Here is a 23468-nt window from a genome sequence, read left to right as displayed (position 1 = left end):
ACTGATGCAAAACAGTGTTAGACATATTTTATGTTATTATGAAAAGTGTAAAATATTTTCAGTTCTTGAAACTATGGCTGGATAAATGATTGGGCTGCCACATCTAGGTAATTAATGGGAAACGCTGGTGACATAGACATACCTCTACAAATGCTGTGCGCAGGGTGAGATCTCTAACCCAGCTGCCGAGAGGTTTGAGAGATGGGTAAGCAGCATTAGACCAGTGAACAGGAACTTGGTTATTCAGGAAACTGTTATAAATCTTCTCAATTTCTTCTGACATCACCACGAGACCTGCTATTGCCTTCTGCAGAGTACATAGCGAAGTCTGCAGGAAATGCACGCACACACAAACACAAACAATTAAGAGTGGGAAAATTAGTGTGATCATTAATTAATTAATTCTTGTTTGATTCGCAGCTGTAATCAATTCATTATGTGGTTTACAATAAAAAAAATCTAAACACTGTAACAAAACCGGTCCCTTACCTTCAGCACACGCAACAGGAAGTTAAAGCGGTCTACTTCCTGACCAAGCACAGTGGTTAGGGAGTTAAATCTACCATTCGAATCTTGCAAGAACAGACTCTCCACTGCTGCATCCATATCTAATTTCTCTGCTCAGATGCACACACATCATCCACAGAGATGCACACACATCATACACAGAGAAACACACACAGGCAGGTTAAAAAAACTCATTATAAAAGCGATGAAGTTACAGTAGACTTGTATGCAGGGAGTTAGGGGTTTGAGACTGACCAGGGATCTTTGCTAAGATGGTGTCAGCCAGCTCATGGACCACCTCATCATTGCTCTTCCCTCCACCAGCTGCTGAGGAGCGGGGCTGGACTTCCAGAATGGTGCAGATCAGTGTCATTGTCTCCTGCCTCTGTTTTCAAAGATGAAAAGGAGACCCCATGTGTGTGTTATATGTCAAGTAGCAGATGCTCTTCATCAAGATTTTTTGTTATTTTGTGTACAGCAAGAAGAAGTGAGAGTTACCTGAAAGGCCAGATTAGCGTTTTCATGCATGCCAAAGACCTCTGGATCATCAATAAGAGGCAGATCATCAATATAATTCTTATACTCAGCCAAGCTGTCTGAATCAGGAGCAAAATAAATCCCTGCACAAAAGGAAAGAGAGCCTTTGTTATTTAAAGTTGAAGTGTGTAATGATCTACTGGCACTAACATGATGTCTGTAATAAAGTGTAGTGGAACTAAACAAAATATAGTCGTCTCTGCACATTAAAACTGGGACAGTACAAAGTATTTCAGCGTTGGAAAAATACACACTCCATCTTTAATTTATGTAATTTGCAAGTCTGAATACCAGATGGTATTTAAAGAGTGAAGCTGAATCTATGTCTGTATTATTTACCAATTAAGAGAGAGTGTCTGTGTGTGTACCATATTTTGGGGGCAAATTTGTACCCAGAAGGGAGCGAAATCTGACAAAACTTTCTTTGGGGACAAAGTGTTTTTTATTATTATTGTAAAAATCCAGAATGTTTCTGTTGGGGTTAGGGTAAGATTATAGCCCACATGGAAAAAACCTATATGAGGATATATGCGCATATATGAAACCTATATGCAGTTTATATGCACATATATGCTGCATACAGCATATATGCACATATATGCTGCATATATACAGCATATATGCACATATATGATAATATATATGCTGCATATATGCGTATATATATTATTCATATTCATATTTTGCGCCGAAAGATAGCGGCTGGGAGTAAAAATGGCGATATCAGCGTTGGAGTTCCAATATGTCCTACTTGAATGGACTGAGGGTGAGGATACAGGGTCCCTGATAGGCACATCTATCAATTCGAAGCTCACGGCGCTGAGAAGATCAACAAGATAAAAAATAAATAAATTCTGTTCTGTTTTTTTACTTATTTTTGTTCTTGTACTATTTGATTGTTCTTAAGTAAATAAATAATGTAAATTTCTAAATGTTGGGCTTTTATTTATGTTGCATAACTATGGATTTTCATAATTTTACTAATATATAGGTAAACAGGTGCATATATGCACACATATACATTAATAATTTTACAAATATATAGGTAAACGTATAGGTGCATATATAGGTGAACATATACGTGCATATATGCACACATATATACGTGCATATAGGTGAACATATACGTGCATATATGCACACATATACGTGCATATATGCACACATATATACATGCATATAGGTGAACATATACGTGCATATATGCACACATATATACATGCATATAGGTGAACATATACGTGCATATATGCACACATATATACGTGCATATATGTACCTATATAGGTACATGTATGCACATATATGTGTATATATATGGGCATATATATACATATATGTGTACATATATGTGTGCATATATGTGTACATTTATGTAAACATATGTGCATACAATATAGGAAAACGGCCAATTTTATATATGTCACATATATTAAAAACCTATATCAAAACCTATATTAAAACATATATGTTTATATAGGTTCTTTCCATGTGGGAGTATTTAGAACTAGCTGTATAAAACAACAGAAGTCTATGGAATTTCCCCATTTATCAAAGTAAACGTATGTGTTTGTGTATACCTGATTTAGAGTAGGTATAGCCGTCCTCTAATGTGGCTGGGGAGAAGAAACTCTTGAGTATGGTGTGCAAGCATCGCTGATCCCAGGCATCCGTCACCCTGCCTCCATACGTAATCTCACCTAGAGACAATAAAACAAACATACCACATTTCAATTCGTTGCATGACTGACTGACACCTTGCCAAAAATTAATGAGACAATTTGACATTGTGTGAAGCTTCCTTAATGAGTCTTTCCCAAAGCCTCTCATAACAAAATTACTGGAACACTCTCTCATAGTTCCCGCAGGCCATCAGCTGCACCCAATTTAATGACATTTATTTTTACCAGCTGATGGTCTGTAAAATGATGCCTACATATGAGAAATGCATTTATAACAATTCTAAAACATTCTGGAATCCAAAAGATTTTTTGAAAAATGTCAATAATATTACACAAATATTCATATTTATTTTATTTATTTAACAGACAAACACATAGAAACAAACAAAAAAAATACCGGTAGATTACCAGTACCGGTGATTACCGATATGAGCATGTACTGTACAAGGTCAGAATGCGGTGAAACTAAAGCGCTTCTCATCTAGGTGGATGAAGGATCAGTGTTTAAAGATCATTTTTGATGACTGACATCACAGTTTACCAGTATATGTGTATTTTATCGGAAAAGTAATTCTGGTCATTTTACAGTGATTTTTCTGGGATTGCTGTGTGAAAGGGGCTAATGACTGATATAAATACTGAATGCTATACATACTTCTGCAATAAACACACACATATACCTGTGATATATATAAGAGCATCCCAGGGTACATGTCCTGTCTTGCAGTAGAGATTTTGGTTGAGAAGAGCACACTCTCTGTCGCTGTCATTGAATTCATATCGGATGTTCCAGCCCAGAGGACCAAATTTCTTCCTCTCCTATACACACATGAATGCACACACACACACACACACACACACACACACACACACACACACACACACACACACACACACACACACACACACACACACACACACACACACACACACACACACACACACACACACACGCACACACACACACACACACACACAACAAGGATTTAGAGGATGTTGATAAGTAAAGCCACCCTGAACATCTATTGTACTGTACATCTATTGTTTGTTTTTTTTCAAACATTTGGGTAACACTTTCAATGAAGACCATGCTTATACATAAGTATACTATAATTAATTATAAGTATTACTATTCTATAAATATATGTATAAAGACTCATTAAGACCTATACTGCATTAAAAGAACAGTTATAGGTCAGTTATAGTATACAGTTATAATACAATTATTTTTATAATTACTTATAAGTCCTGCATTTGCTTTTTCAATGTCCATCTTCAATGTCTAGAGACACTTGTTTGCTGTTCCAGTTAGTTATCAATTATGTCTTTAATAGCTAATGTTTGCATTAGAGGTCATGAATGGTAATTTATACCAAAAAACAACAACTGTTTGTATTAATGGTTTCTGTTTTTCCCCCATTTTATTATTACAGGAATTATTGTTCTCCACTCATTACCTGTATTAACTGCACCTGTTTGAACTTGTTACCTGTATAAAAGACACCTGTCCACACACTCAATCAAACAGACTCTAACCTCTCCACAATGGCCAAGACCAGAGAGCTGCGCAAGGACATCAGGGATAAAATTGTAGACCTGCACAATGCTGGGATGGGCTACAGGACAACAAGCAAGCAGCTTGGTGAGAAGGCAACAACTGTTGGCGCAATTATTAGAAAATGAAAGAAGTTCAAGATGACGGTCAATCTCCCTCGGTCTGGGGCACAGCCCAGAACTACACGGCAGGACCTGGCCAAAGACCTGAAGAGAGCTGGGACCACAGTCTAAAAAAAAACCCATTAGTAACACTACGCCATCATGGATTAAAATCCTGCAGCGCACGCAAGGTCCCCCTGCTCAAGTCAGCGCATGTCCAGGCCCGTCTGAAGTTTGCCAATGACCATCTGGATGATCCAGAGGAGGAATGGGAGAAGGTCATGTGGTCTGATGGTCAGCAGTGGGACAAAATCCCTACTGCAGTGTGTGCAAACCTGGTCAAGAACTACAGGAAACGTATGATCTCTGTAATTGCAAACAAAGGTTTCTGTACCAAATATTAAGATCTGCTTTTCTGATGTATCACATCCTTATGTCATGCAATAAAATGCAAATTAATTACTTAAAAATCAATGTGATTTTCTGGATTTTTGTTTTAGATTACATCACTCACAGTTGAAGAGTACCTATGATGAAAATGACAGACTTCTACATGCTTTGTAAGTGTGAAAACCTGCAAAATTGGCAGTGTATCAAATACTTGCAAGCACGAATTTAAGCGATGTGTTGTTCCCTGCCCTCGTTTCATCACGGGTGGGGACACACATCAGCTTTGTGTTGCTTGTTTGGGAGTGGAGGATGCCCAGTCAGTTCTCGAGGGGGCTGACGGTGAGCATTGCAAGAAGCTGTCCGTGAGGACGCTTCGCTCCCGCCGGGCAATCTTCGAGGAGGCCGGTTTGGTGCCAAGGCACAACGGCGACGCACATCTTGGGGTTCGCAAATGGATCTGACAGCGGGGTTTGAGATGGGCCCAGCCCTATCTCAGCCTTCACCTACCAGATCCAGTGCCTTTTCTCAGGGAGAAGCAGGGGCTGCGGTTTCTTCTCCCCAATATGAGGCACCAATGCTGTGATTATCCAGTTCTGAAGAATTGGATGTCGTCAGCATTGATGCAGGGGATTATGAGAGTTCGCCATCTCTTACCGCTGTTGATGAGGAACTTATGGAGATTGTGACTCACGCTGTTGCCAAATTAAATATTGACTGGCCAGCTGAGGAACAAGAGGAATGTAAGAAAAGTTTACTAGATGAAAGATTTTTACCATCTAGGTCACAGGCTCCCCGCCGGGGTTTGCCGTTTTTTCCCGATCTCCACACTGAGGTGTCGAAGATGTGGAAGAAACCGGTTTCATATAGTGTTTTTAATCCTCAAACATCTAATTATAGTAATGTGATGGGTATTAAAGATGATGGTTATGTGATGATGCCTCCGGCTGAAGAGACGCTTGGAAGCTATCTCTCTCTCTCTCGAGTCAGCGTCATCATTAAAAGACCCGGCGTTACCCACCAAGCCATTAAAAGCCACTACAGCGCTGGTGGGTAAAGCGTATTCGGCTGCGGCATGCTTGCACACTATGTCAATACTGCAGGCATACCAGTAGAAGTAGAAGCCAGTTAGAGGCAGGCAAGATCTGAGGACTGTCATCGTCTCCGAGAAGGCTTCGACAAAGAAGAAGTCCTGACGCCGAGGCTATCAGGCTTCTGAGGGTGGTCCCCTCCGGGGAGAGACGGGTTCAAGAAACCGTTTCTCCTCGGCGCCCTCCTCGGTCGCAGCGCTACCAGGTCGATTGTTGCCTACCGGTACGCCGCTTCAGGGCACTGAAGTGTCAGCGTCCCCAAACGATCTTCTAAGGAGGGGCGTAAAGCAGTCAGTTCGGTTATTCCCTGCCGGTTCGTCGCTTCAGGGCACCGAGGTGCCTGCACATCTCAACGATCATCCGAGGAGGGTCGTAGAACAGTCAGTTTGGTTGTTCCCTGCTAGTTCGCCACTTCACGGCATCGAAATGACTGTTCGACCAAATCCAGAGGCCAGTCTCGAGAGACTGGTTACCTTAGTAGATTTTCTGGCAGCGTGGAAGCTACTGTCAAATATTTCTCATTGGGTCCTGCATATAATAGAAAAGGGTTACAGAATTCAGTTCGGTTCTCATCCGCCCAGATTTCTAGGGGTCCTCCCTACTGTGGTGGACCCCGAGCAGGCTCTGGTTATGGAGCAGGAAGTACAGACTCTTCTAAAAAAAAAAAGGGCTGTAGAAAGGGTTCCTCCTCCCAGCAGGGAGTCAGTGTTTTACAACCGGTACTTCATTGTTCCAAAAAAGGATGGGGGGTTCCGTCCTATTTTAGATCTGCGGCAACTAAACCGCAGGGTTCAGAAACTCAAATTCAAGATGCTTACACTCAAACAGATCGTGTCACAGATTCAGTCGGAGGACTGGTTTGTCACGATAGACTTGAAGGATGCTTACTTCCATGTATCCATCCATCCCCATTACAGGAAGTTCCTGAGGTTCGCTTTTGGGGGCGAAGATTACCAGTATCGGGTTCTTCCGTTCGGCCTAGGTTTATCACCCCGCACTTTCACAAAATGCGTGGATGCAGCTCTGGCTCCCCTGAGACTCCAGGGCATCCGCGTGTTGAATTACATCGACGATTGGTTGATTTTGGCTCAGTCTGAGCAGATGGCGGTTCGGCATCAAGATGTCATTCTGTCCCACATAAAGATGCTGGGGTTGAGGCTCAACGCCAAGAAGAGTGTGCTCCTCTCGTCTCAGAGGACAACTTTTCCAGGTGTGGTATGGGATTCGACAACGATGCGGGTACAACTGTCACCTGCACGTATTTCTTCGATTCTCTCAGCCGGAAAACTAGGCCAGTCACTCACTGTGAAACAGTTTCAGCTCCTCTCGGACTGGATGCGATGGTTCAGGTGTGGCCGAGTCTACACCTGTATGCTTTTCCTCCGATATCCATGCTTCCGGGAGTTCTGGAGAGGGTTTGCCGGGAAGTGGGCCGTCTGTTATTAGTAGCCCAGTACTGGCCGGCCGAGTTTGGTTCTCGGCGATCTGATGGAGATTCCGTTCAAGAGGGACCTGCTGTTCCAAGCAGGGGGCACGATTTTTCACCCTCGCCCGGAGTTGTGGAAACTGTGGGCCTGGCCCCTGAGGGGGCCCAGCTCATAGAATCAGGTCTCTCGTAGAGATGCGCGGATGGGCTATTATTTCATCCGCAACCGCATCACAAAACTCATCATCCGTCTGCCATCCATCCGCACCAACGTTTTTGACCAATTTTCAAAACCACACCCGCCCGCCATCTGCTGATTGGGCGATGGAAGGCGCTGCTGATGACAGCTGCGAGACTAGAAAGCTCTTATCTCAGAATATCAGCAGTGAACTCCGTCTCCGATCGACGCACAGGGACAAAAATAAATAAATGGCCTAAATTAAACGCACTTCGGCAAACCTGACCTTATCTGATAGGCTACTGTACAATATTTTCATCGTAGCCTAATAGAAAACGCATTTTGGCACATCATTTCAACATGCTGCTATTTAGCCTACTACTAATGACTGCCTATTTCACTTTATTTTTTAGCAAATAGATAGAAAGCTCGAATAAAATAACAAGTCATTTACATTATAGGCAAACTCTACGCACTGTCATGTCAGGGTGACGACTATAGGACAGCGCCACCGCTCCCACCACGCGCATCACACGGTAGGGCACCAAGAGCTGAGGGAGCACCAAAAAATTAGCCTAATGAAAAATCAATAATTATAATGGCGATATTATTTCAGTACAGAAATGCAGACATCCCAAGTCTCCCGGAATATTGATAGCGGCTCACTGATGCCCGCGAATTAGTTAAAATCTCCCGGAATCTAGAGCGAGACAGAGACTGTGCTCCAAACCGTGTAGCGCATGCACGGCAGAGAGGGAGAGAGAGCAAGAGCGCGCGTGTGCCTCATGAAGGGCATGTAATATCATTCCCCTATTTTCTTTTTTTGGATTGTAGGTACTGTATAGTCAGATAACAATATTTAACAATGTATACATATATTTTTCATTTGATTGGTTCAACCACCCGCCCGAATTTAATTAAAATATAATTTTTCGTCCCGTCATCCGCCCGATCCGCGGAGTCCGCGGCTGTAACCACCAACCGCGCATCTCTAGTCTCTCGACCGAGGTCGTGGAGACCATACTCCAATCTAGAGCTCCCTCCACGAGAAGACTGTATGCATTGAAATGGAAACTGTTCTCTGCTTGGTGCGGAGAACACCAACTGAATCTTTATAAATAGATTCATACTAAATCATGAACCATACTACTGACTAGTTAAAAATGATAAATCAGTGGATAATGGATTATGAGCATGTGCATTGAAAAAGCAAATGCATGACTTTTTATAAATATTATAAATGTAACTATCACTGTTCTTGTAATGCAGTATAGGTCCTAAGTCTTTATAAATATTTATAAGTATTACTAATTTATAAATATAAGTATAAATTGAGCTATAACTCATTATAAGCAAGGTCTTCATAGAAAGTGTTACGAACATTTGTTACCTAGATTAAAGTAAAATTTAACAAATGATTTCTATATCAAATAAATGGTGTACTTTTGAATTTTCTAACACAAAACACATTAAGCGGCACAACCATTTTCAACATTTAGAAGAATATTTAATCTTACTAATTAGAATGATATTAGTATGATTTCTGAAGGATCATGTAAAGTAATGGCTATTAATAATTCAGCTTAGCCATCACAGGAATAAATACATATTAATATATAATTGTAATAATACTTCACAACATGAATGTCTTTACTGTATGTTTGATCAAACAAATGTAGCCTTAATGAAAATAACATAAAAAAAAAAACATTTTTACCAACCTCGAACGAATGAATCTATAGCACATGTGTAGGGGGTGTAAAAACTATATGTACAAATATCAACATATTAAGAATTTTAAATATAGACCTTATAAAACCAAAAGTCTTTCTCTCCATCTCTCTCTATATATATATATATATATATATATATATAGAGAGAGAGAGAGAGAGAGAGAGAGAGAGAGAGAGAGAGAGAAATATACTGTATGTTTTTAAGTATATTTGCATCAAACACATAGCTTATAAAGTATATTTTCCGCCACCTACTAGGTAAGTGGTTTCCTGCTGTTCATAAAAATCATAGACATAAAAAATGTAAACTTAACCTTACAAAGAGAAACAATTTAAAGTTACTCCAAAGCCAATTTACCATATAAGCTGCACAAGAGAAAAGTTTCCATCTAATCATTTTTATTTAATCATAAAAACTGCTTTCATGCTTTTAAATTTACAATCTCTTGAGGCTTCAAATTGAATAGAAACATAATTTTCAACCCTTGAGCCCTGACCTGAATGATGGCGTGGAAAAAACACACTCCAAAAATGATCTTCCTCCATTTCCTGCCAAGGATGTGTTCCTCAAAGAACGTACTGTCGATCTCAGTAAAGGCGCGTCTCACATTGGCACGGAGACCCTTTGGGGGCTCGTTAGTAACCTACCATCACATTAACAAAGGCTCATTAGTTTCCTGGCAACAAACATATTAGCAACAAAACAAAAATTAGAGCCAAAGACAAAATAGAACTGCTAAAATTAATAAAACTAAGTTACAAACTCTAAACAGTCTGACCACTTAAAGACATCCACGTCACTGCACTTTCATTATAATGAAATATTGTTTATGGTCTTATAGACTACTATTGGTTCCAGTGATTTGAGTAAAGCTGGGGTTTAACTGATAGGGACGTTAGCACAGGGGTGTTCATGTATTAGGTAAAGAGTAAATAAAATATGAAAGCGCTCCTCCTTGTGAAGTGTTATCTTCTTCTTGCAGAAGTGTGTGACTGTGTTAGTGTGACTAAAATTTTAATTTCATATACATGCAGATGCAGCATCCAAGTGCTGGAAGGATGAATGATGAGTAAAGGTAAAAATATGTGCATGTCATCAGCATATGGATGCCACATTGATGCATGTTTTCATGTCCGAAAAAAAAAAAAAAAAAACGAGATAGAGGCATGTGCGTGCTTTCCTGAAAAAAGTTTACTCATGTAAGAACTATCAGTGATTATCAGTTTTTTTTATAAAGCTTTTATGTATGTATGCATGTATGTAAGTTTGTGTCCTTGTGTTACCTTGACAGAGTTTTGTAATACAGTGACAGGAAACACATTGCTAGGCATGGAACTAAGGAACAGTCTGAAGTCCTCATGGATAACGGTGTCTGCAAAGGCCATACAAGAGCAGGACAACATAAAATTTTTTTTTTTTGCTTCATAATGGATTCACATGTTCAACACACAATCTGTAAATAAGGTTGAAGCAGGTACAAAACAGGTGAGTATGTCTTAAAGAACAATAATATTTTCACTGAACCATACAAACATGTACACAAATATAAACATAAAAAAAGTTACTTCATAAATCGAGTAATTCATTTGACATATTTATTTGGAAGATCATACTAATTTAACAATTTCAGCTTCAGTGGTTCTGGAGAAATTATAGTGACCACATATCAAGTGTTTATAAATAATATTCATAAAGTTTTGATGTACTAAAAAAAAGCACTAAAAGCGAGAGATAGGTCACAGATCTGCCTTTAATTCTTTAAACAGGAACTTTTCAGGCCCACTTATTTTTAACATTACTTAACATTACTTAATACGTTTTAATGCGGGAAAGACAATCAAACATATACAGTACACTACCGTTCAAAAGTTTGGGGTCAGTAACATATCTTTTTTTAAAGAAATAATATTTGTATTCACCAAAGCCATTTAAAAAACTATTTTTGTAACAATGTAAGTCTTTACTCTTTTTTAAAAAAAAAACTCCTGAAAGGAGAATACTCCTTTTTTGAAAAAAATGTATCACAGTTTAAACAAAAATATTAAGGAACATAACTGTTTTCAATTGATAATAATAATAATAGTAATAATAAAAAATTATATTCTTGAGCACCAAATTGGACTTTTAGAATGATTTCGGAAGGATCATGTGACACAGAAGACTGAAGTAATGGCTTAAAATAGAGCTCTGCCATCTCATGAATAAATTAAAATTGAAAAAATATATATATATATATATAAAAAATATATATACATATATATATATATATATATATATATATATATATATTTGCAATATTATTTCATATTATTACTGTTTTTGCTCTATGACAATGTGCAGTTGAACCTCCGCTTTTAAACTTAAGCTTTGGCTGTTTGTTTGTTTGTTTACACAAGTTTTGATATAACACATTAAATGACCCCATAGGGACTGCAGGGATCAATGCTGAAGATCTCTGCCTTAAAGGACTAGGTTCTGATGCAAAACCTCACTCATACACAAACTAACCAGGTTCAGTGAAGGTTTTGATGAGCTCCTCCATTGCCAGCATCCAAGACACAGCAAGGTGGCAGTTTTGAAGGAAGATCCAGTCACCAATCTTCAAAGCTTCCAAAATCAGCTTCTCTGCTATAGGACCCTGACCCTGACCCAGCGAGATAGATTTCACCCTGCAATACAAGAAAACGTCTCCGGTTACTATCGTAACCTTGGTTCCCTGAGAGGCGGGAACGAGACATTGCGTAGCAACCTTCTCCACTTTTGTTGAAATCTTATGGGCTAACACCAGCTTGGAACAGCTGGCCAATTGTTACGAAGTATGCAAATACTGACAGGCTCGTGGGCAGTATAAAATGCATGGGCACGACAATTGCGTCAGAATCACGACTGAACGCTTGCACAGCTGATCAAACAGCGAACACAGTGGCTAATGCAATGTCTCGTTCCCACATACAACTAGAAAGTTCACAATACATGAGTTAGAAACTTAACTTACGATGCCACAGACGGTACGTCCAGCTTGTAAAATCTGGCGAAGGTGTTCTGAGAAGACCAGCCAGCAGCATGACATAAATCCTGGATAGACATACCTCTAGACCATACCCACGAAGAGGCAACCGCCCTCGTCGAATGAGCTCTGATGTTAATCTTTCCCCTGGCATTCATAAGCCAATGCGCGGGCTGTCTAGCCAGTCCCTGAGCGGGGCGCCGAGGAAGAGCGAGATCTCGACAAGGGCTGGAGCGAGCGACGGGGTATAACGCGGCCCATCGCTTTCGCGCGCTTCTGCGTCTCAAAGAATCGCTCCATGACTGACTCCACGGCTCCAAGGCAGGAGGGAGTGACTGGAGCATTAAGGAGCGTCTTGTGGTCCGCGTCCTTCAGGTCAGCTAGGGTTAACCACAGGTGCCTGTTAAGGACGATCATAAAACCCTTGGAGAGGCCAATGGCCTGGGCGGAGCACTTGAGTCCGTGAAAAGGATAGCACGAACCATATCCCTCCTGGTTCATCTCGGTGCAGTTGGCACACGTGGAGTCCGTGAAGGCCGCCTCGGCGTGGGCGAGGCCCAGACAGGCGAAGCAGAACTCATGTTCGATGGGGCCAGCACAAATCTGGCAAGTTGAAGCCATCGGATGCTCGGAGAAAAAGGTTGCTAGTCCTCCTGGTGCAGCTTCCACGATGGCAGCGTGCAGAAAGAGATTCTGACACCCATGCATTTTATACTGTCAGTATTTGCATACTTCGCGACAATTGGCCAGCTGTTCCAAGCTGCCGTTAGCTCATAAGATTTCAACAAAAGTGGAGAAGGGAGAAGAATGTGACATTTAGGCGTGGGTGTGTTTTAAACAGTTGTAGTTTTTAACATACATCAAGTTGCATCAAGTTGATGTATGTTACAAACTATGCCTAAATGTCACATTAACACAAAAAAATTATAAAACTGTACTTGGTGGCTTTACATTGCTGGTCTGAAGGCCCCGACATACTTAAAGCGAAATCAAAGAACAAACTGGTGACATACTTTTGAACAAAATCAGACCAAAACAAAGTTCATATGAAGTTTGTTTCAGGAGTTCAAAATAGCTTGTGAACACGAACTTTCCGGAAAAGTTTGTTCCAGCTAATAAACACCTTTGAACGACCGTCTGTGGCAATGCCTAATTGGTAGGTGTTCTCTGGGGCTCCGCCTTCTTTGAAATAGAAATCTTCTCCAGTTAATTTATTCTTTTCAGTCCGTTAAGGTCAAATATCCACGAGTAAAAACAACTTTTTATTGTAATTCTATATAAAATAACACTGACACAGTTTTTTCATGTTTAATAGTGTAAAGCTGCTGGCTTAAAGCAATCTATCGTATAAATGTGACATAACTTGATTGGAGTGCCGAATTGAAGAGCTCATGCAAACATATCCACAACGTTGACAGTGTATCGCTGAAAAGGTATTTCAAACTTAAGAGTCTCTTCCTACTTAAATGGGTAGTTCTTGGCCAGATTAAGCTACAAAATATACCATGCTCTTATTTAAAATATGGCTGTCCAAAACTAGTACAGGTCCGTGAGAGTAGATGTACCTTTTGAAAATGTGGTCCTTATGGCTTTAATGGAATATTATAATAATAATATACTTTATTTTATATAGCACCTTTAAAAGTTGCATCTCAAAGCGCTTTACAGAGACGTACAGAAAAGATACATTAAGTAAACTAAAATAAAAACTAAATAAATAGTCATACAATCAAAAATCTTTTGAAAGTCATGGAGAAAAACAAAAACAAAAAAACACTAATAATAATAATATTCACATATATGCTAGCTGGAAAAAATACCCTTTAAGAGAAGATTTAAAAACACTAAAAGATTCTGCATGTCTAATCTCAGTGGGGAGAGAATTCCACAATTTTGGAGCCAAAGAAGAAAAAGCCCGGTCACCCATAGAGCGTAAACGAGTAGTGGGAAAAGTTAAAAAGCCTGAATCAAAAGAGCGGAGATTACGCCTTGGGGTGTAGACAGTTAAAAGTTCAGAAAAGTATTCTGGTGATAAATCATGCAGGGCCTTGTAGGTAAGCATCTGAATTTTAAAATCTATGCGAAACCTGACAAGGAGCCAGTGCAAGGACTCCAAGATTGGAGTGATGTGCTCACTTGTCCTGGACCTTGTCAGGATTCTGACAGCTGAGTTTTGAACATACTGTAATTTATTTAGAGTTGATTTAGAAACCCCAGCAAGCAGAGCATTACAGTAGTCGATACGAGAAAAAACAAACGTGTTGATCAGTTTTTCCGCCACGAAGAAAGATAACATGGGGCGCAGTCTTGCAAAGCAAAGGTGAACAAAAATTATACTTTAACTGTGTTCTGGACATGAGGATCGAATGTTAAGTTTGAATCAAATATCACCCCCAGATTTTTTTATTTAGTTTGAAACTCTAAAGCAGAGCCATCCACTTTTAAGTTTGAAGTGCCAGCTTTACGAATTTGGTGGGGTGAACCAATCAGCATAACCTCAGTTTTGTCACTGTTGAGACAAATAACATTTTGTGACATCCATATTGTTACCTCCGATATGCAGTGTTCAAGAAAGGCAACAGCTGAGTTATTAGGTTTAGAGTGAATGTAAATCTGAGTGTTGTCTGCATAAAACTGAAACTTAAGACCAAGAGATCTTAGAAGTTGCCCCAGGGGGAAAATGTACATGCTAAAAAGTAAGGGACTCAAATCCGAACCCTGGGGGACACCAAATTGCACTGAACCAATATTGGACCTAAAATTCACCCAGGGACACAAACTGCCTACGGTCCGAGAGGAAAGACTTGAACCAGTTTAATGCAGTGTCAGTAACACCAAAAATAGTTTCCAAACGAGTGAGTAAAAGGGAATGATCTACAGTATCAAAAGCTGCACTGAGATCGAGAAGAATCAGGATTGAAAGACAGCCAGAGTCCGCAGCAATTAACAGGTCATTGGTGACTTTAACTAATGCTGTTTCAGTACTATGCAGTTTGCAGAAGCCAGATTGGAGGGGTTCAAAAAGACTGTGTAAAGTGAGGTGAGTGTATAACTGAGAAACCATAATTTGCTCAAGCATTTTAGCAAGAAAGGACGAAAATGATTGATGTTTGTCCAGTCTACGTTGGTCTTTTTTGGTACAGGTGTATATGGCTAATGAATCTGGCTAATGAAACAACTGTTCTCATAGTTGGCAAACGAATGCAACCGATGGTAACATGTTGGCTCAGGTTTAAAGTAATAAGAGGACAGGAAATTCTGTGACAGCAATGTATTGTGGCAGCTGGTAAAATGATCTGAGAAGAGGCGTGACGTGAAAAAATTACAGAGGGTTAAAAACCAATTGAGAGATAGGATTTTGGACCCACTCTAGGAATATAGCAGAAGTATAGCAGGTGCTAGTTGGCAAAAAAGAAAGTAATTCCAGACATCTAGCTATAAAATCAACGAAACATGGACGAGGAGCTGAGTAAGCCAGTGGTCAAGTAAGAACGCTGCTATCATAATGTGGTCCTTAAGAAAGAGCATGTCACCCAGGCTGACACAATGTAATGATACATACCAGGAGGCAATGAGTATGTGACCTCTGAATGAGACAGAGAGGAATTTGGTGAGGGATGTCATGGCTGAGAGGGAGAGGAACTTGTCACAATTAAAGCTGATATGTCGACGAGGCACACGCAGAGAAGGAGGACATGATGTGTACTTCTGAATGTCATCAGTACAGCAGTGCTAAAAAAGCATGGGTTTTGAAGTAGTATAGATGAAGAAGAATGAAAGTCCAAATGCTGATCCCTGTGGTACCCCAGTTTTAGGTGCAATATAAAGAGCGTAAGCATTTTGTGGCGAGCAGGACGAGCCCGAGGGCCGTGGGTGGCGTGATTGATAATGAGCAGTACCTGCGCGACCCACCTGTCTCATATCTCTCACGGAGAAGCGGAAGCATAAAGGAGGAGTAACGACAACAAAGATCGAGAGAGGAGAAGGCCTGAACTTGTGTTTTGTTTCTGTTTTGTGTGGCCAGCAGTCATCCGCGAGGGGCTGCTGGATTATACTTTCATTTTTGTAATTGTTTATTTATTTATTAAAGTTGTTTAATGTTCGCCGGTTCCCGCCTCCTTCTTCCCATAACATCTAACCTCGTTACACATTTCTAGCAGGAAAACCAGGACAGCAAAGAAATGATCTTCATAAGTATCACATACTGAAGTTTTTTGCCATCTGAAACATGCAACACATTCGGTATGGATATAATCAACACATGAAGTATTCATTCATGTAAGTTATGTACTTACAGTAGTGCTTAGAATTAATGGCACCCCTGGTAAAATGATCAAAACTGGCTGTAAAAAAATAAATCTGCATCGTTTATCCTTTTGATCTTTCTTTAAAAAAAAAGCCAAAAATCTAACCTTTCATTGAAGTAAAATAATTGAAAGTGGGGGGGGAAATCACATTATGAAATAAATGTTTTTCTCCAAAACACGTTGGCCACAATTATTGGTACCCCTAGAATTTTTTACGAGTAAAATATCTCTGAAGTATATTCCCATTAATATTTACCTTTTTTTAGCACACCAGGGTGACTAGGAACATGAAATTGTCCAGCCATGACTCCAGTTTAAATATGAGGAAACACAAAGGCCAAATTCCCTTAATCATCCATCACAATGAGTAAAACCAAAGAATATAGTTCTGATGTTCATCAAAAGATTGTTGAGCATCACAAAATAGAAAGTGGCTGTAAGAAAATAGCTAAAGAATTGAAAATCCCCATCAGGGCAATAGTTAAGAAGTTCCAATCAACTAAAGATGTTACGAATCTGCCAGGAAGAGAATGTGTGTCTATATTGCCTTAATGGACGGTGAGGATGAAAGTTTGAGTGGCCAACGAGTCTTCAAGGATCACAGATGGAGAATTGCAGAGATTAGTGGAGTCTTGGGGTCAGAAAGCCTATTAAAAAAAAAAAAAATCAAACAACCCCTATATCACCACATGTTGTTTGGGAGGGTTTCAAGAAAAATCCTCCTCGCTCATCCAAAAACAAACTCCAGCAAATTCAGTTGTCAGACATGACTGGAACTTCAAACGGCACAGGGTTGAAACAAACAAACAAAAAATAGCTTTTTGGCAGCAAACACGCTAGATGGGTTTGGTGCACAGAAGGATAAAAAGTACCCCATGTGTACAATTTAATATACCGTTGGATCTTTAATGTTGTGAGCATATTTTTCTGCTGGAGGTCCTGGACTTCTTGTTCAGATACATGGCATAGTGGATTCTATCAAATATCAACAGATAAAAAAATCAAAACCTGACCGCTTCTGCTAGAAATCTTTTAATGGGCCGTGGTTGGATCTTCCATCAGGACAACGATCCAAAACAAAACAAAAAAAATGTTACGGAGCACAAAATGATTTCATGAATTTCTTCACTGAGAAAATAGAAAGCATCAGAAACACAATTGTAAATGTACAATCTTTGACAGCGTCTTATGATTCAGCCTCAATTATCGCCCCTCAAGAACAACTACAGTGCTTTACATCTATAGAACAGGAAGAGCTAAATAAACTTATCACTGCATCTAAACCAACAACATGTTTATTAGATCCAATACCCAGTAAACTACTGAAAGAAGTGTTACCTGTAGTGGAAGAGCCTCTTCTCAATATTATTAACTCGTCTCTATCTTTAGGACATGTTCCAAAAACATTCAAGCTGGCAGTTATAAAACCTCTTATTAAGAAACCACAATTAGATCCAAATAACCTAGCAAACTACAGACCCATTTCAAATCTTCCATTTATGTCTAAAATACTAGAAAAAGTTGTGTCCGCTCAATTGTGCTCTTTCTTGCAAGAAAACGATATCTATGAAAAATTTCAGTCAGGATTCAGGCCACATCATAGCACAGAAACTGCGCTGGTTAAAATTACAAATGATTTACTTTTAGCTTCTGACCAAGGCTGTATCTCAATACTAGTTTTACTCGATCTTAGTGCTGCGTTTGACACTATAGATCATAAAATACTCTTAGATCGACTTCAAAATTACACTGGTGTACAGGGACAGGCATTAAGCTGGTTTAGATCGTACCTATCAGACCGTTACCATTTTGTCCATTTAAATGGGGAAAAATCAAAGATAACGTCAGTAAATTATGGAGTGCCGCAAGGATCTGTGTTAGGCCCTCTGCTATTCTCAATTTATATGCTGCCACTTGGTAATATTATAAGAAAACATGGAATAAGTTTCCACTGTTATGCTGATGACACTCAATTATATATTTCATCACGACCAGATGATAACACTAAATTATCTAAAATGACAGAGTGTGTTAAAGATATAAAATATTGGATGACGTGTAATTTTCTTCTATTAAATTCAGATAAAACGGAGGTATTACTGATTGGTCCAAAAAACTGCCCACAAAACCTCTTACAATACAACCTTAATCTAGATGGACGTCCTGTTACTTTATCCTCTACAGTAAAAGATCTGGGTGTTATACTAGACCGCAACTTGTCTTTTGAAAATCATATTTCAAATGTCACAAGAACAGCCTTTTTCCACCTTAGAAACATTGCTAAGCTACGTAATATGCTATCAGTTTCTAATGCAGAAAAGTTAGTTCATGCATTCATGACCTCGAGACTAGATTACTGTAATGCTTTATTAGCTGGTTGTCCTGCATCCTCCGTAAACAAGCTAGAGTTAGTCCAAAATGCAGCCGCTAGAGTTCTTACTAGGTCAAGAAAATATGATCATATAACACCAATTTTATCATCTCTACACTGGTTACCTATTAAGTTCCGTATCAACTACAAAGTATTGTTACTGACCTATAAAGCCCTAAATGGTTTAGCTCCTGTGTATTTAAGAGATCTTCTATCGCCATATAATCCATCGCACTCTTTAAGATCGCTAAATTCGAGGCTTCTGGTCGTACCTAGGATAACTAAGTCCACTAAAGGAGGGAGGGCGTTTTCACATCTAGCTCCTAAACTCTGGAATAGCCTTCCTGATATTGTCCGAGGCTCAGACTCTCTCTCCCAGTTTAAAACTAGACTAAAGACGCATCTCTTTAGCCAAGCATTCACATAATGCATCTCATACCTTTTATACTACAGTTAAATCAGATCAAATGCATTCATATTATGAACAGCAGCTACGCTAATTATTTCCCATCTGCCTTTTTTTGTTGTTATCTCGGGACGCCTGTCCCGAGATAACTCAAATAGAGTTCGTCAGCTCCAGTTATGTATCCAGCCTCTCATGGAGACTTCAGATGCCCCAACGCCTGTGATGAGACGACTCGACGCCTGTGAAGAGACGACCCAACGCCGGCAATATGTTATGCCCTAAATTTTATGATTAACTAACTGTATTTTGTGTGTATATTTTTGAAATGCATTTTCTGTAAAGCTGCTTTGAAACAATATGTATTGTGAAAAGCGCTATACAAATAAACTTGAATTGAATTGAATTGAAAATGAAGCCATGACCGTCCCATGTTCCCTGACCTGATGAGGGATGAAAGATCAAAAGGATAAACCATGCAGATTTATTTTTTATAGCCAGTTTTGATCATATTTACCAGGGGTGCCGTCAATTCTGAGCACGACTGTATATGTGCCACTTAACTAGGAAGTGAGCGAGTAAACAGAGTGTATAAATGTCACAGTGCACAGTACCGATCCTGGTATCCTCTTTCGTTGGCAAACCGCTGAAATGCTCCCATTGGATCTGAGCCCGTGCTTAGAATGAAGACCAGGGGAATGGTTGGGGACATGTCTGTGTACAGGGTTGAAAGATCCACTGGAGGATTCTCCACAAATTGTTGTCCCAAACCAATGATAACAAACTGAGTCACTGCAAACACAACCTGGAACACACAGAATCAGAGACTTGAAATACACTTCAATGATACCATATTTATTTATACAGCTGATAATGATACATAACTCATGGAGACTCACATGAAACTTAATACACACTTTGGTATTCCTATCATAGGCCAATTTCATACTTCCGTGTTTTTGTGCGAGCTTATATGGTTTGAGGTCAAACATGTATACAAAAAAACTTTTCATAGGTATAGTTTCTAGGAATGCTTCAAATGATTGGTCACTGATATGAACCAGTTGATAATAACAGTACGTCCTTTGATTATATACGTGGTCTCTCAACTTGCCGATCACTCAGGTTTTCTTATATGTAAGGAGGTGGGCTTCATGGACTAAAGGTTGGGAATCACTGCTCTAGAGGACACTTTGGGGAACGCCTCAGAATGACTGGTGTCTGAAGCACAGGTAAAAACGGGACAATGTCATTGACAAACGACCAATCCATGATGTCGCCACAGGTGTGACGCGAGTATAGGAGTATAATACGTCCTGTATTAGACGACATCAGCTTTCTGTCTTCAGGAGACTGTTTGTTTTGAACCTGTTTCTAAGCTTTTCAGGAAGTGTGTACCACCGTAGCAGACAGCGCTCTTTTGGCTTCCAGCCAAGAAGAGCAGGATGTGGCTGGTGAGGGCGATGATACACAGATGAAGCCCTCTTAGCCTGCCTGCCCCGCGTACGAGGAGCTGCTATAAGTTATGGAAGTTATCAAGGAAACGCCGCAGATCGCTTGCGAGCGTCTTGTTGAGCGTTTTTTTTTTTGTCTGACCATAAACATGCAGCTCCTGTGAGTCTTCCATTTCTCCCGGACCTTCACGCTGAGGTGGAGAGGTCCTGTGACTACAGGTTCCTTATGTCTCGTGAATTTCGGGGCTTTATGAAGGTGGTCCGTTCGCAAACCTTGGCAATGCTTTTTGGGTTGAGTTGCCACCCTTAATTTGGGTTCATTAAGTAGGCAGCTCCCTCATGACTTGTGAAGCCACGGCTGCCTTCTCCAGAGTCTGGTCTCTAAACAGGTGTCCCATCTCTGAACCACTGCAATGTTTTTAGGAGTCATTGCAATGCATTCTATGGCTCATGAGGTGTACTTCCTCCCTTTCTATTTAATAGAAAGTTCCTTCACGGGCATTTAATGGAGCACCAAAGCTTACGCAAATTGGGGAAGCCCACAGCTTGACAATATCCAAGGGAGCCTCCAACTACAAAACCTTGAGGCTGTTAGAATGAGTGCACCTTCCCCGTTTGGGTTCTTTGCACGGTCTTTGTCACAGCTTCTGAGAGCTCGTGACCTCCTACAGTAGGTAAGGAAACTCATATTGAGCATGTAGCCCCTTTACAACTACAATATCATGGGCAGCCGCCTCCAGGTCTTTAGCAGGCGATTTACAAGCTGTTTTCTTCATGGGGAGCAATGTCAAATGTCAACATTTGGTCTTCATAACATAGGGTTTACCAGGTACACACATGTTTTATGGGGACTTTCCATAGCCATGATCCATAGACATCATTTTTATGTAGTACAAACTGTATATTCTATCCCCTAAATACATCTCTCACAGAAAACTTTCTTAATTTTGAGGGGACATTTGTACTATTCTTGTGGGGACACACGCAAACAAATAACAGCTTTAATATCAAAGGAAATAAATCCATTGTGGTATTATGTACACTAATGTAGTGTATGTAACTGTGAATAAATATAGTGAAGTTGTAATTTCATAGAGAAGAGCCTCTCCTGAGATATAATATGTTGTTCTGAACTTAAATTGTGAGAAAATAACTCAATTGTTAGATATAAACTTGGAATTGTGAGAAATAAAGTCAGAATAGTGAGACAAAAGGCTGGAATAGACCCTTCGCAGGGAGCTTGATTAACGAGTTAGTAGATTAACATGGGAGGATTTGAACTTTAAAAACGGAGTGTACTGACGCCATTCTGCGGTTAAAACAACATTCCTTCTTATCTTCATTCATGTTTATTTGATGCTATAAATAAATTAGAAGGAAGAGATGATCGGTTCACGTGCAGCTTTAACTGATGCTCTACAGCGAACTGTCAGACACAAAACGGTATTTATTGTTTAAATTTATTTTAAACAAATGACCAAATTTGAAAGGTGAGACTTTGTTTAATATCAAAAGTAACCGAAAAATATCCTGGTCTGTCCTGTCTGTCAGCACGTTGTCAGTGTCCTCTCTGCTCCGCAATGTATTTTTCACTGCATGAGAACATGGTGTGGCGTGAGAGCGGCGTAGCTTGTCGGACATAGCGGCAGTAACTAAGGGGGGCAGGTCTTTGCGAACGGTCAATTACCTTTGTTTTCAGTAAGACTTTTATTTTTTATTTCTGAAAAATTTATACTTTTATTCAGCAGAACAAATCTGAGAAAACTTCTGAAAAAAGTATTATAAAAAAATATAAACTTGAAATCACAAGAAATAAAGTCAGATTTGTGTGTAATGAATTTGCAATACTGAGAAAGTAAGTCTGAATTGTGAGATTTTAACTCAAAATTGTAACTTGGAATACATTTAGAATTGCAAGAAATAATAAATAAATAAAATTCTGTGTTGGAAACAGTCTAACTAAACGTTCTGCTCCGTTACAAAAAAATGTAATGCAACAGTTTGGACATTACAGTAATTACATCATTTACACAATTACAAATCACTTTTTTATATATATATATTATTATTATTTTACCTTCTCCTCCATAAAACTCTTTATGAGGATGAGTTTCTGGAAGGCCCCAAGCCGCTGGTTCCAGTGACCTCTGACCTGTGGCTGTTTCTCAGAGGGTATGTCTTCTGAGAAAGGAGGAAGGTCAGTAACATACCCGTCCCACTGCTTCGGGTTTACTGTTACCTCCAGTTGCCCTACAGAGAGGGAAAAATAGTGTTAGGATAAGACTTACTGTATGATTTCTATTTTGTGATTGATGCTTTTTTAAGAAATTGTATAAGTTTATAAGCCAGTGACATTTTATGGAAAACTAAAACACATACCTAGTTTGACAGAGATAGGTGTGGATATCATCTCTTTTTTAATGCCATTAAAGCTGGGTAGTCGGTCTTCTAAATTACAACAAGTCTCCCAGGCAAAATCAGACAACCATGACACTTCTGGCTTCTCTGGCAATTCCTGCAGTGGGAAAGGGGAGTGTTATGAACAGAAAGTGCCTGTGCATTTGTGCATAGGGCTGAGAGGAATATTTCATCATACTGATACAGTATGTCAAAAACAATCAAATAGCATGAATTAAGGTTTGAGACTTTGATCAAGCAATTCATTTGAGTATTAAAATTGACAAACATTGGAGTAGAATGAAATATAAAACCAGCCAAAATTAAGAAA

General features: G+C 39.6%; 1 protein-coding gene across 1 annotated transcript in view; it reads right to left on the bottom strand.

Moving 5' to 3' along the window:
- The window catches only part of dnah6 (dynein, axonemal, heavy chain 6), an 83020-nt gene that overhangs the window by 5158 nt on the left and 54394 nt on the right, over positions 1–23468 (bottom strand). The window contains exons 64-75 of the mRNA XM_079616837.1: positions 23120–23255; positions 22818–22990; positions 19901–20091; positions 11707–11867; positions 10482–10570; positions 9695–9841; positions 3407–3545; positions 2625–2744; positions 1006–1127; positions 763–892; positions 490–617; positions 143–328 (exon numbers count right to left, since the gene is read on the bottom strand). Of these exons, the coding sequence (XP_079472963.1) occupies positions 143–328; positions 490–617; positions 763–892; positions 1006–1127; positions 2625–2744; positions 3407–3545; positions 9695–9841; positions 10482–10570; positions 11707–11867; positions 19901–20091; positions 22818–22990; positions 23120–23255 (1722 nt within the window). The remainder of the gene's footprint in view (positions 1–142; positions 329–489; positions 618–762; positions 893–1005; positions 1128–2624; positions 2745–3406; positions 3546–9694; positions 9842–10481; positions 10571–11706; positions 11868–19900; positions 20092–22817; positions 22991–23119; positions 23256–23468) is intronic.

This window comes from Phoxinus phoxinus (genome assembly GCF_949152265.1).
Source record: "Phoxinus phoxinus genome assembly, chromosome: 6".
Lineage (NCBI taxonomy): Eukaryota > Metazoa > Chordata > Actinopteri > Cypriniformes > Leuciscidae > Phoxinus > Phoxinus phoxinus.
Note: the sequence above shows the minus strand (reverse complement) of the source record. Positions and strands in the feature narration are given on the sequence as shown.